Source organism: Pteropus vampyrus, unplaced genomic scaffold, assembly GCF_000151845.1.
Source record: "Pteropus vampyrus isolate Shadow unplaced genomic scaffold, Pvam_2.0 Scaffold431, whole genome shotgun sequence".
NCBI lineage: Eukaryota > Metazoa > Chordata > Mammalia > Chiroptera > Pteropodidae > Pteropus > Pteropus vampyrus.
The window spans coordinates 370,597-381,955 of record NW_011889212.1 but is presented as its reverse complement, the minus strand read 5'-3'; the positions used below and the strand labels follow the sequence as shown (position 1 = coordinate 381,955).

Below are 11,359 nucleotides of genomic sequence, written 5' to 3'. Positions count from 1 at the left end.
CAAACCACCAACCTAGAAGTCTATACCTTGGAAAAATATTCTTCAAAAGTGAAGATAAATAGATATTCTTAGACAAACAAAAATTGAGGAATTTGTTACCAATTGACCTGCCTTGCAAGAAATTTTAAAACAAGTCCTTCAGAAAGAAGAACAATGATTAGGCCAAAAACTTGGACTTATATATAGAAAGGAATAGTATCAGATTTTCTGTGTAGATAATTATGCCATCTGCTCTTTGCTTCTATGTGTTTGACATTTTATATTCCATACATAAATGAGATCGTACAATATTTGTCTTTCTGTGTCTAGTTTATTTTACTTAGCATAATGTCCTCCAGATCTATCTATACTGTCACAAATGGCAGAAATTTTTTTTTAAAGGCTGAACAATATTCCATTGTGAATATATATCATATTTTCTTTATCCATTCATCCATTAATAGACATTTAGATTGTTAGGATTGTTTCCATATTTTGATTATTGTGAATAATGTTTCATTGAACATGGATGTGCAAATATATCTTCAGAATATAGATTTTAATTCCTTTGGATACATACCCCGAAGTAGGATTGTTGGATCCAATGATAATTATATTTTTTATTTTTGGGGAGCCATCCATATTGTTTTCCATAGAGGCTGCATCAATTTGCATTTCCACCACCAGTGTACAATGGTTCCTTTTTCTCCACATTTCACCAACACTTGCCCTTTTTGTTGATGTTGTAGCTATTGTTAATAGCCACAATGTTATTGTTAATAATATATGTGAGTTGATAGTTCATTGTGCCTTGGATTTGCATTTTCCTGATGAATAGTGATGTTGAACACCTTTTCATGTATATGTTGGCCAGTTGATTGTCTTTTTTGGAGAATGTCTATTTAGTTTCTTTGCCCATTTTGAAATTGGGTTACTTGTTATTTTGCTTTTTGGTTGAAGGAGTTTCTTATACATTTTTAGATATTAACCCTTTATCAGATACATGATCTGCAAACATGTTCTCCCATTCTGTAGGTTGCCTTTAAATTTGTTAATTGTTTCTTTTGCTGTGCAGAAGCTTTTTAGTTTGATGTAATTCTGATTATTTATTTTTACTTTTCTTGACTCTGCTGTTGGTGTTATAACCAAGAATTCATTGCCCAGCCCCATATTTAGGAACTTTTTCCTGTTTTCATCTAAGAGTTTTATTTTTTAGGGTTACATCTATTTAATCTATTTTACTTTGATTTTAAAAATATGTTGTGATGTAAAAATTCAATTTCATTCTTTTTCATGTGTCTATCCAGTTTTCCCAATGTGTTGAAGAGACTATCTTTCCCTAGTGTGTATTCTTGGCACCCTTGTAAAAGAACTGTTGATCATATATGTGCAAGTTTATTTTTGGGCTCTGTATTCTATTCCATTGGTCTATATAGCTGTCTTTATGTAGGACCACACTGTTTTGATTACTATAACTTTGTAATATGTTTTAAAATTAGGGCCTGTGATACCTCTAGCTTTGTTCTTCTTACTCAAAATTACTTTGGCTGTTTGAAGTCTTTGGTGATTTCAGATACATTTTAGGATTGATTTTTCTATTTCTGTGAACAATGCTTTAGGGGAACATGAATATTTTTACAATATTAATTCTTCCAATCCATAAACAGGTGATGTCCATTGATTTATTTGTATCTTTTAAATTGTTTTAAATCAATGTTTGTAGTTTTCCATATACAAATTATTTACCACCTTGGTTAAGTTTACTTTTGAGTATTTTATTCTTTACGATATCATTGTAAATGCAATTGTTTCTTAATTTCTTTTTAGTTAGGTCTTTGTTAATGTATAGAGACCGAACTGATCTTTGTATGCTAGTTTTTTACTGAATTTGCTTTCTAGTTATAACTTTCGTGTGTGTGTGTGTGTGTATGTGTGGAGTCTTTAGGGCTTTCTACATATAAGATTATGTTATCTACAAACAGAGATAAAAGTTTTACTTCTTCCTTTCTGATTTGAATGCCTTTTATTTATTTTTCTTGCCTCATTGTTCTGGCTAGGTTTTCCAGCACTATGTTGAAAAGAAGAGGTGAGAGCAGGCATTCTTGGCTATTCTGAATCTTAAAGGGAATGCTTTTGGCTTATCCCCATTGAGTGTGATGTTAGCTGCGGGCTTTTTAAAAATTACTTTTGTTGTGTTGAAGTAAATTTCTTCTATACCTCAATTTTTGAGAGCCTTTATCATCAAAGGGTGTTCAATTTTGCCAAGTGCTTTTTATACATCTATTAAGATGATCACATGATTTTTATCCTTCATTTTGTTAATGCGCTGTATCACATTTATTGATATGCATTTGTTGAACCATACTTGCAGCCCAAGGATGAATCTTCTTTCCTTATGGTATATGATTCCTTTGATGTGCCATTTGCTAGTATTCCATTTAGTGGTATTTTGTTGAGGATTTTGACATCATGTTCAGCAGGGACATTGGCCTGTAGTTTTCCTTTAGTGCAGTGTCTTTTTCTAGCTTTGGTATTGCACTGATGCTGGTCTAGTAGAATGCATTTTGGAAGTATAACTTTCCTCCTATTTTTGGGAAAAGTTTAAGAAGGTATAAATTATTTTTTAAGTGTTTAATAGGAATCGATTGTAAAGCCATATTGTCCTGGGCTTTTCTTTGTTGGGAGTATTTCTATTTTTATTATTCCTCCCATCTTATTTGTTGTAAGTCTGTTTTGACTTTCTATTTCTTTTTGATTCATTCTTTGTAGGTCCCATATTTCTAGATTTCCCATATTTCTATATTATTTCTAGATTGTCTTATTTATTGGCATATAATTTTTCATATTTATCATATTTTGATTTCTATGGTATCGGTGTAACATCTCCTATTTCACTTTTGATTTACTAATTTCAGGCTTTTCTTTTTTCAGTCCAGTTAAGGAACGGTTTATCAATTTTATCTTAGTTTCACTGATTTTTAAATTATTTTTCTATTCTCTATTTTCTTTATTTCTGCTGTAGTCTTTATTATTTCTTTCCTTCTGCTAAACTTTGGACTTAGTTTGTTCTTTTTTTTTTCTATTTCTTTAAGTTATAAAGTCAGATTGTTCTTTTGAGATCTTTGTTCTTTTTTAATGTAGGTGTTTATTGCTACAAACTTCCCTCTTTGTACTGCTTTTTTTGCATCCCATTAGTTTTGGTATGGTGTGCTTTATGGTTGAGTTATAATTGTTAAATGTTACTGTTGAATTGACTCTTTTATCGTTATATATGAACTCCTAAGTCTCTTGACATAGTTTTGAACTTAAAGTCCATTTTGTTTGATGTAGATATAGCCATCCCTGCTTTCTTTTGGTTGCCATTTTTATGGAGTATCTTTCTACACTCTTTCAGTTTCAGCATGTATCTGTCCTTAAATCTAAAGTGTGTCTCTTATAGACAGAATATAGTTGTGTCTGGTTTTTCACACATTCAACCATTTTATAGTTTTTGATTGCACAATACAAACCTATACTCCAAACAAATGTCGTGACCTAAGTTCCCTGAGTTCCTACAACAATTTTTAAATATAAGATCCAGGTTATTACATTTGCTCTATTTATTTCCTCTGACCAACCCAGGTAGGTTTAAATCTCAATTCAGTTAGTCACTAGTCTAACTTCTTATCATTGTCTCCTATGTTTAATTTACAGGTCATTTTATGAGATGGCAAACAAATGTAAGGCAAGCTCTTTCTTTCTTAATAACCTTTGCATCACAAATGACATGGCATTTTCTGGAAGGAAAAAACAAGTTATAAATGAAGAATAATTTTAGAAGAGAAAATATACTGCCCCATGGTGATAATCAAACATTCATGTTTTATATTGCTCCAGGTATATTCATGACTCTGCAGCCTGACCAGTCCCCTTGTTCACATCTCCATTATCTCCTATGCTCTCTATCAGTAACTATCCAAACTCAGATTCTGTTGTAGAATCATTTCTCCTGCATCAAGATAAGTTAAACATTGAGTCACTCTTTTCCAGCATAGTTGTCAGTGTCATGACAAAGGAAACAATTTCTTAGCTCCAAAAAATGTACACTCAAATTTCCCCTTCCCGACCCCACTACCTCAATCACAGAAATAGAGATCATGAATTCCTGTAGTTTTGAAACGACTTTTTCTCCTGCTGCCAAGATAGCTTACCCAGAGAAGTGGAAAAATAATCCATACTCTGCTGGGAAAAATCTTGGGCACAAGCTAGATATCTTGGCCCTCAGGCATTAGATGCTATTAATATCACAAAAGAGTATAGAGCAAAGAAGAAAGTACAAGAGTGAGTGGAGAGATGAGTTCCTGTTTCTCATAGCTCCTGATTTTTAAAATTTAAAATCTAGTGTCTGTTCTCAAAACTTTCTGGTTGAATTCATAGCTTGAATTCATAGCTTCTACACTCCTTACATTCTCAACACCACCTACCTCATAAGTGATCAAAAGTGGTGTGATCCTTAGACCAGCAGCATTGACATTACCTAGAAGCTTTTAGAAACTCAAAATATTAAGCCCGTATAAGATCAATTGAATCAGAATCTGTATTTTAACAATACAGATGATTCTATGTACATGACATTTGAGAAACACTGCTATACTTCAAGTATCCTTATCTGTAGCTGAATCATTAATAAGTCATTTATTTATTTAGGTAACATAGGTCTCAGTACCCAGCACTTATTTACTTGATTATGGGATCAGTCTTACAGGTGACTGCTTCTCCAAATCTCCCTATACAATTGTGTGGTGTACCTGAGAAGCCCAGAAACAGCATCACAATGACATGTGGCACCATGAGAGATGGCGCAATCTCTTTGAAACTGAAAGTTTAGTTCAGTCATTAAAAGTTCTGCCTTCAGTGTAAAACACTCTTTGTTTATAATGTCTATAAATTACTATGAGCATTGTGACTGTCCAAATGATGATCAAAAGATGTCAAAGCTTTATTTCCTTAACTATAAGATGAAAATAATAAAACTCCTACTTCACAGAGAATTGTATCAGTAAAACAGTTCATTTTTGACACAGTGTATGTGCTCAATACATTATTATAGTTATCATTTGCCCTAGGTTGAGAGATCTGAGTTATATGCTCATGTTTACCACCAGCAAAATACATACAAACAACTCATTTTTATTTTCATTATTAACTATGAGACTCTTTTACTGAATACTTTATTCATTTAATAAATAATAACTATCTTCTAGGTTCCAAAGACTGTGCTAAATTAAAGAAATCCTTGTCCTAAATAAGTCTACAGTATAGTTCATAGGCCTGTAAACATAAAGAAATTTCAATTATAACAATTCTGAACAAGAATTTCAAGAACAAGTCAGAGTAATTGAAGAACTACTCTTTACAGGAGACTCTGATCATGACCCTCCAATGGGACAGAATGAACTTGACTTCTAACCAACCTAGACATATCTAGCCTAGATGGAGGAAGCTGAACTCTAATCGGCCATTTCTGATAGACAGGAGAGTAATGAAGAAACTAAGAATGGAGAAAAGAACTCACAAGGAAAGACTGCAGGAGTGTTTTGGGGATTTTAGAGTATGAGGGGCTGAGAAAGTGAGATGTTTCAGAGCACCTAAGGAGACATAATAGATTCAAAAAGAAGGTTTTTACATTTTTTTTTCAATGTTGCAATGGTTTTGAATAATGTTTAGTAACTTTGGATAAAGTTTTGTTTATTTTGTTTCTTTTATTCTAAGCATTGTTTCTTTTATTATGACTCCACTAAACTTTGGCCCCATAGTTTGTGAATTTATTCAGGTTAAAGGAACATCAAGGATATGTTGATGGTATAATGGTGGATATCTGCCAGTAAAGATATGCAGTATACTTCATTTAATAAAATCCCCATTAGAGCAAAACAAATATAGATACAAATCTTAACATTTTTACCATCTCCATGAAAAGGTTTGTATATTTCCTAAGCCTGAGCATATTTATCTTTGAAGTGAAAATGAAATAAGACCTATGACACTGTGAACAAATTCACATTTTATGAAGTTGAAATAGGCTATAAGGAATAAACTTTCTTTATACCATGCCTACCTAACAATAAACATTTCTAGTTCCACAGCCTATTTATTTTACCTTGCCTTTTTCAGATTTATTCTCTTTTCCAAGTTTATCGCAAATACTTTTGGTCTTATTAATTCGTATGGTTGATTGTCCATTATTTACCTATATCTTTAAAATATAATTTCCTTCTTTTAGAACATGAGCTAGTTTATAACACTTTCACATTAAAATAACACTGACTGTCTACAGCCATGCTACCCTGAACAAGCCTGATCCTGTCTGATCTCGGAAGCTAAGCAGGGTTGGGACTGGTTAGTACTTGGATGGGAGACCACCTAGAAAGACCAGGTGCTGTAGTCATAAAAAAATTAAAGAATAAGAGATTGTAAGATGACAAGGTCCTTGCATTCTATGAGGTCAACCAAGGGTTGCCTCACCTAAAAAAATAAAATAAAATAACGCTGACCACATTATTATGTATATGCCCATTCAATCACATATATTACCACTTAATATAGTGGAATTACCACTATATTCCTCATGGTGGAATGGGTATAACATTTGATACCTTGTTGTGATCAAAATTCTTTTATTTATTTAAATTTTATTTATTTTTACAGAGGAATAATTAACATATGGTAAAATGTACAGATACTAAGCCTACAGTTTAATGAGTTTTAAAAAATGAATCCATCTTTATTATCCAAACTCTAGTCAAGAAATTGAAGATGTCATTACCTGAGAAATTTCCCTGGTACTCTTTAACCATCAATTCTCTCCCCTCTGCAACAAAAGAAATCATTGTTATGGTTACTTTTTGTAAATTAGTTTTGTCTTTTCATGAACTTCATAGAAATATAATTATAGGATGGAGATAAAGAGCAGAAGGCTACAAATCTCCATAGGAATCACTGATAGAAATTGCATTACCCCAGAAGGGCATGGTGGATTTTCAAAGCATCAGAGAAGGCAAACCAATTTGACTTATTGAGGCTGTGCTTGCAGGCCCGATATGATTGGATGGTACCATGCTTAAGGAATATGCACCCTTGAAGAAGAAAAAATTGATTATAATCAATTGCTGGGAGGGAATTGAGGTGGAGGTGCGAATTGGAGGTTTGGGGGTGAGTCAGAAGTAGTGAACACCCCTTCTTGCCCCATCCATTCTTTATATTATTTCCAGTCTCTTCACAGAGACACTTTATCCCATTTGATTTATCTAGAGGAACAGGCAGAAATAGGAGGGAGAGGCACGGTGCCTTGGCAAACTGTTCTCTGAGTACTAGTGTAGCAGATGTTCCTGTTGTTGACAGAGGGTGACTCCTGGAGGGCAAGAAATGGAACCACATCTAATCAAGGTGTCTTCCTCATTGGAGAGGTCTGGATATTTAGAAAGTGCTCAATAAAAATTGATGTTTAATTCATTCTCTCTTAGAGTCTCAAAGTCTTTATTTCTTCTTTAATTTTTGTGTCTATGTGAATGTAATAATAAATATAAAGCACCCGTTGTCACTTGCGATTTACTGTGTACCAGGCCCAGTGCTCAGGTTCCATATCTGCTACTATCATACTATATGAATATTATTAGTTTCCTTAATTTACAGATAAAAAGATAGAGGCTTAATAGAAGTAAATAACTACGTAAAAGATCAGCTTTTACATAGCAGAGTTAATATTCATATTCATATCTGTGTGATTTCAAAGGCTATCAGTTGAGATCTTGTGCTATATATGCATATCTCTATCTCAACTTATTATCAATGATATTTTCTCAAACATACCTTTAGTAGTAACTTTCTTTTTCTGTGTGTCCCTTTATCTTCCTTATATGGGTCTCAGAGATTTTTCATATCCTGCTCTGGACCTTCACTGTAGTGCATGTTAATCCCATCCTCAATTTCATTCTCTCTTCTCTCTAGCTTTTGGAGCAAGATAGTACTTGTCTGTGACTAGTAAATAAATTATTATATAGGTAAACCTGTAATAAATCATTTTTATGTTTTGTTCTTGTTATTTTTTTCTCCACTTTTTAATAATACTGTTTCCTATAACCTGAGAAATACCAGTACTTCCTTAACCAAGGCTATGGCCAAGTATCATAAGGGCTATCAGGTGTGAAATGAACGTGAAAATAAATAAATCCCATGCCTGCTGTCATTACGCTGGTAGGCTGACCATTCTGCCTTCAACCCCAAATGGGTGATGTCGACACTAACCAGTGCAAAGAAAGGGCAAACAAGCAGCATGAGTCACTAAATGTTGCTGGTATGACTATAAAGGCCCCATGATCTATGTTAGGTACATGAATTCAGGCAGGGGAAGAAATGAGCATTTGCCATGCAGTCTGTCATCTTAAAAGCTACTATTTTCCTGCCTTGGTGCCTGACCTTCCCGGTGCCCCCTGCTACGGACCATGAAGGACTGGACTTTGTTAAGGTAGGTGTGCTAATCAGGACCACGTTATCACATTATGACTCTGGGCTCTTTTTCCATATACATTATATGCATACACATTGCTGCATGGTATAAAGATAAATTATTAATATTACATATTAAATCATGTTCTTCAATCTCTAAGTTCAATTTTTCTTCTGATTTTAAAAGTAATTAAATCATTTTGAACCCCCCCCCCAAAAAAAGTCTTGTGCTTATTGTGCCTAATGAATAATTCAGCCCCAATGTTTATCTGTCACACTCTTAGCCTTCTATGAGATACAGAGTGAACATGCAGGTGTCTGGATTTCTGAGTCTGTTAGGTGGTAAGGAATCAAGAGAACTAATGAACTAATAATGTCCTTCCTCTCAACAGAAATCTCTCAAACTGTCTACCACATATCTTCGAATTTCCCAAGAAAATGTTCCATACCTTTTAAGCACCCCAAATACCTAAAATTCCTTATAAATGATTTTAGTCATGTGTTTTGTCACAGTTTGGGGACCTGGTAAAATTTTCTGCTAATACTTAGCCCAGAAAAAAATGTAGTAAATCAGATGTCTCTGAGTGCTCAGCCAAAGTCACAATAAAATAAAAGCATAAAAATGCAATTTTATACAAAATGCAAAAATCAATCATGAGTTTATACCAAGTACTATCCTAAGAACTGTTGTGTAGACCAAGTTGTGTTAAACATAAACATCACCCTTAAAATACTTTCAGTCCAGCTACGTTTCAAATATAGACAAAAACCTGACTCTAATGCAAGGTGCTATGTTTTGTTTTTTTTTCCTGAAAGTTAAAATTCAGTACACTGGACTGGTAAAAAAGTCAGTGAAAAGGGAGTAGGTGATAAGTGAATTTTTAAAAAGCATTTTAATTAAATGCCATGCAAATGGACTGGGCATGCAGAACTAGTGAAATTCTGTGTTCTAGGAGTCATGGATTCTGTCTTGACTATGAAAACCTCAATCAATCAGAAAAAACAGAGACCATCTATCTGGGCAATTCCCAGCTAATATCTTGATAAGCTTTATTCTTGGGCCTTTCTATCCTGAAACTTGGATGTTTTATTTTTTAGAGAATTTTTAACAGGTTATCTTTTATCACTTGTGCTTAAAATTATCTCCCCAGTGACAGGAGAATCAGGGACAGTAGTCATCATTCAACTGAGAACAGGAGGTTTTTGAAGGCCAGATAGTCAAAGCACTGTTCTTCCCAGCCCTCAAATGAGGCTCTGCACTAGGGCACTGATACTATGAGTCCGCCCTAATTGTCTCTAAATAATCATCCTTTCTCTGTTTCTCACTCAGGACTATTTCCATTGGTTTTCCATGGCCAAAAAAGAGTTGCCACTCCTTACCTAGGAAGAGGAGATGCAGTTCCTGTGGCAGTTCTGTCTGAATGAGACAGATCCACGTGACGAGCAGATGCTGGCTGTGCTACATCACCCTCGCTGTGGAATAACTGATGTGGCTAACTACTCCATCTCTCCAGAAAGTTCTAAATGGAATAAGCACAATCTGACCTATAGGTGCTTGTCATTAAGGCCTAGAGAGATGAGTGTGGATTACCTCAAAGGACTTCCTCCAGCGTCCCTCCTGGAGGCACCTCTTTTGTCTTCTACTTTCCTTGGCAGTCTCTCTCCCCTAAGCCCAACTCTCCCACAGAGAAGGCAATTCTCCCACTTCTTATTCTAGCTTCTTCAGATCATCTCTTTAGGAAGTGGAGCCTAACTGCTATTCTTTGGCCAAGTAATCTATTATTATTTTCTTAGTTAAATCTATTGTGTGTGTGTGTGTGTGTGTGTGTGTGTGTGTGTGTGTGTGTGTGTGTGTGTTTTTCTGTGTGTGTGTTGGGAGGGGGGGGGATGTTTCTTGTGTACACTTTTGACATATTTTTGTTCCCTAACTAGGTTACTCTTTCTATTAGGAATCCTAAGCATACTGGAGACACCCAAAGCAAAGAAATGCTAAACTTTATAAAATGCTGTACATTCCAATTGAGTTCACACTGATTTTTTTTCCACAATTATACTATCAAGGCTGTGGTTTTCAGACTTTGTGTAAAATAATGTGGGAGATTTATCAAATTCTTAAAAGTCCATGTTTTAGTTTTAATCCCTTGGGTTTCTGATTTAATTAGTCTGGGATTTACTCTACTTTACATCTTAACAAAATGAGGCCCTAAAATATTCAGTGATTTGCTTCAAAGCAGAATCATTCTTTTTTAGAGCTGACATAATTTCCATACCTTTAAGCTATTCTGCTTAATTTGTTTTTCAGCATTATCAATTACCCAAAAGATATGAATCCATCTACAGTAAATGACATTATACATGATGCGGTTTCCATCTGGAGCAATGTGACCACTTTGACCTTCCAGCAAGTGAAAATGCAAGATGCAGACATCAAGCTTTCTTTCTGGGAGTTGAGTAAGAAACTGACATGGCAGGGAGGGTGTGGTGTCCTATGGAAAGAGCAAATGGTCTCAATCTATAAGCAAAAACTTAATCCATTAGTACAGCTTCTGAGAAAAAAAAAATCAGATAAAATCCTAAGAAGTCAATAATACAGGAAAGATTTTTAGTACAATAAAACTGTAGGTAAGCGAGAGGATGCATTGTGATGTGAATAGAGTAAAGGAGGGAGGATTGCACATTTCCTGTTAAAAGGAAGTTGTATAGCCCTCTACTCTATTGAAATGCTTTTCAAAGTTGACCTGACATATTTGTAAAAGCCCGCAGAGCATAATTCTCCTTCCCCCCTTTACCCTCCACTTTGGACAGAGGTTTTTGTGTCTAATCTATAAATTTCATGTAGTCGCTGCCAACTTTTCCTCTTCTTTTTTAACACAGAATGTAGGGAGTAGCAAGAGTT

General features: G+C 34.5%; 1 protein-coding gene and 1 pseudogene across 1 annotated transcript in view; both read left to right on the top strand.

Annotated features, from left to right (window-relative positions):
• The first annotated feature begins 6,287 nt into the window (after positions 1–6,287).
• Positions 6,288–6,406, top strand: LOC111732149 (annotated as a pseudogene).
• A 1,977-nt stretch (positions 6,407–8,383) lies between these two features.
• Positions 8,384–11,359, top strand: part of LOC105306235 (matrix metalloproteinase-26) — a 6,252-nt gene continuing 3,276 nt past the window's right edge. The window contains 3 exon segments of the mRNA XM_011381137.1: positions 8,384–8,482; positions 9,794–10,014; positions 10,766–10,914. Coding sequence (XP_011379439.1) covers positions 8,384–8,482; positions 9,794–10,014; positions 10,766–10,914 — 469 coding nt within the window.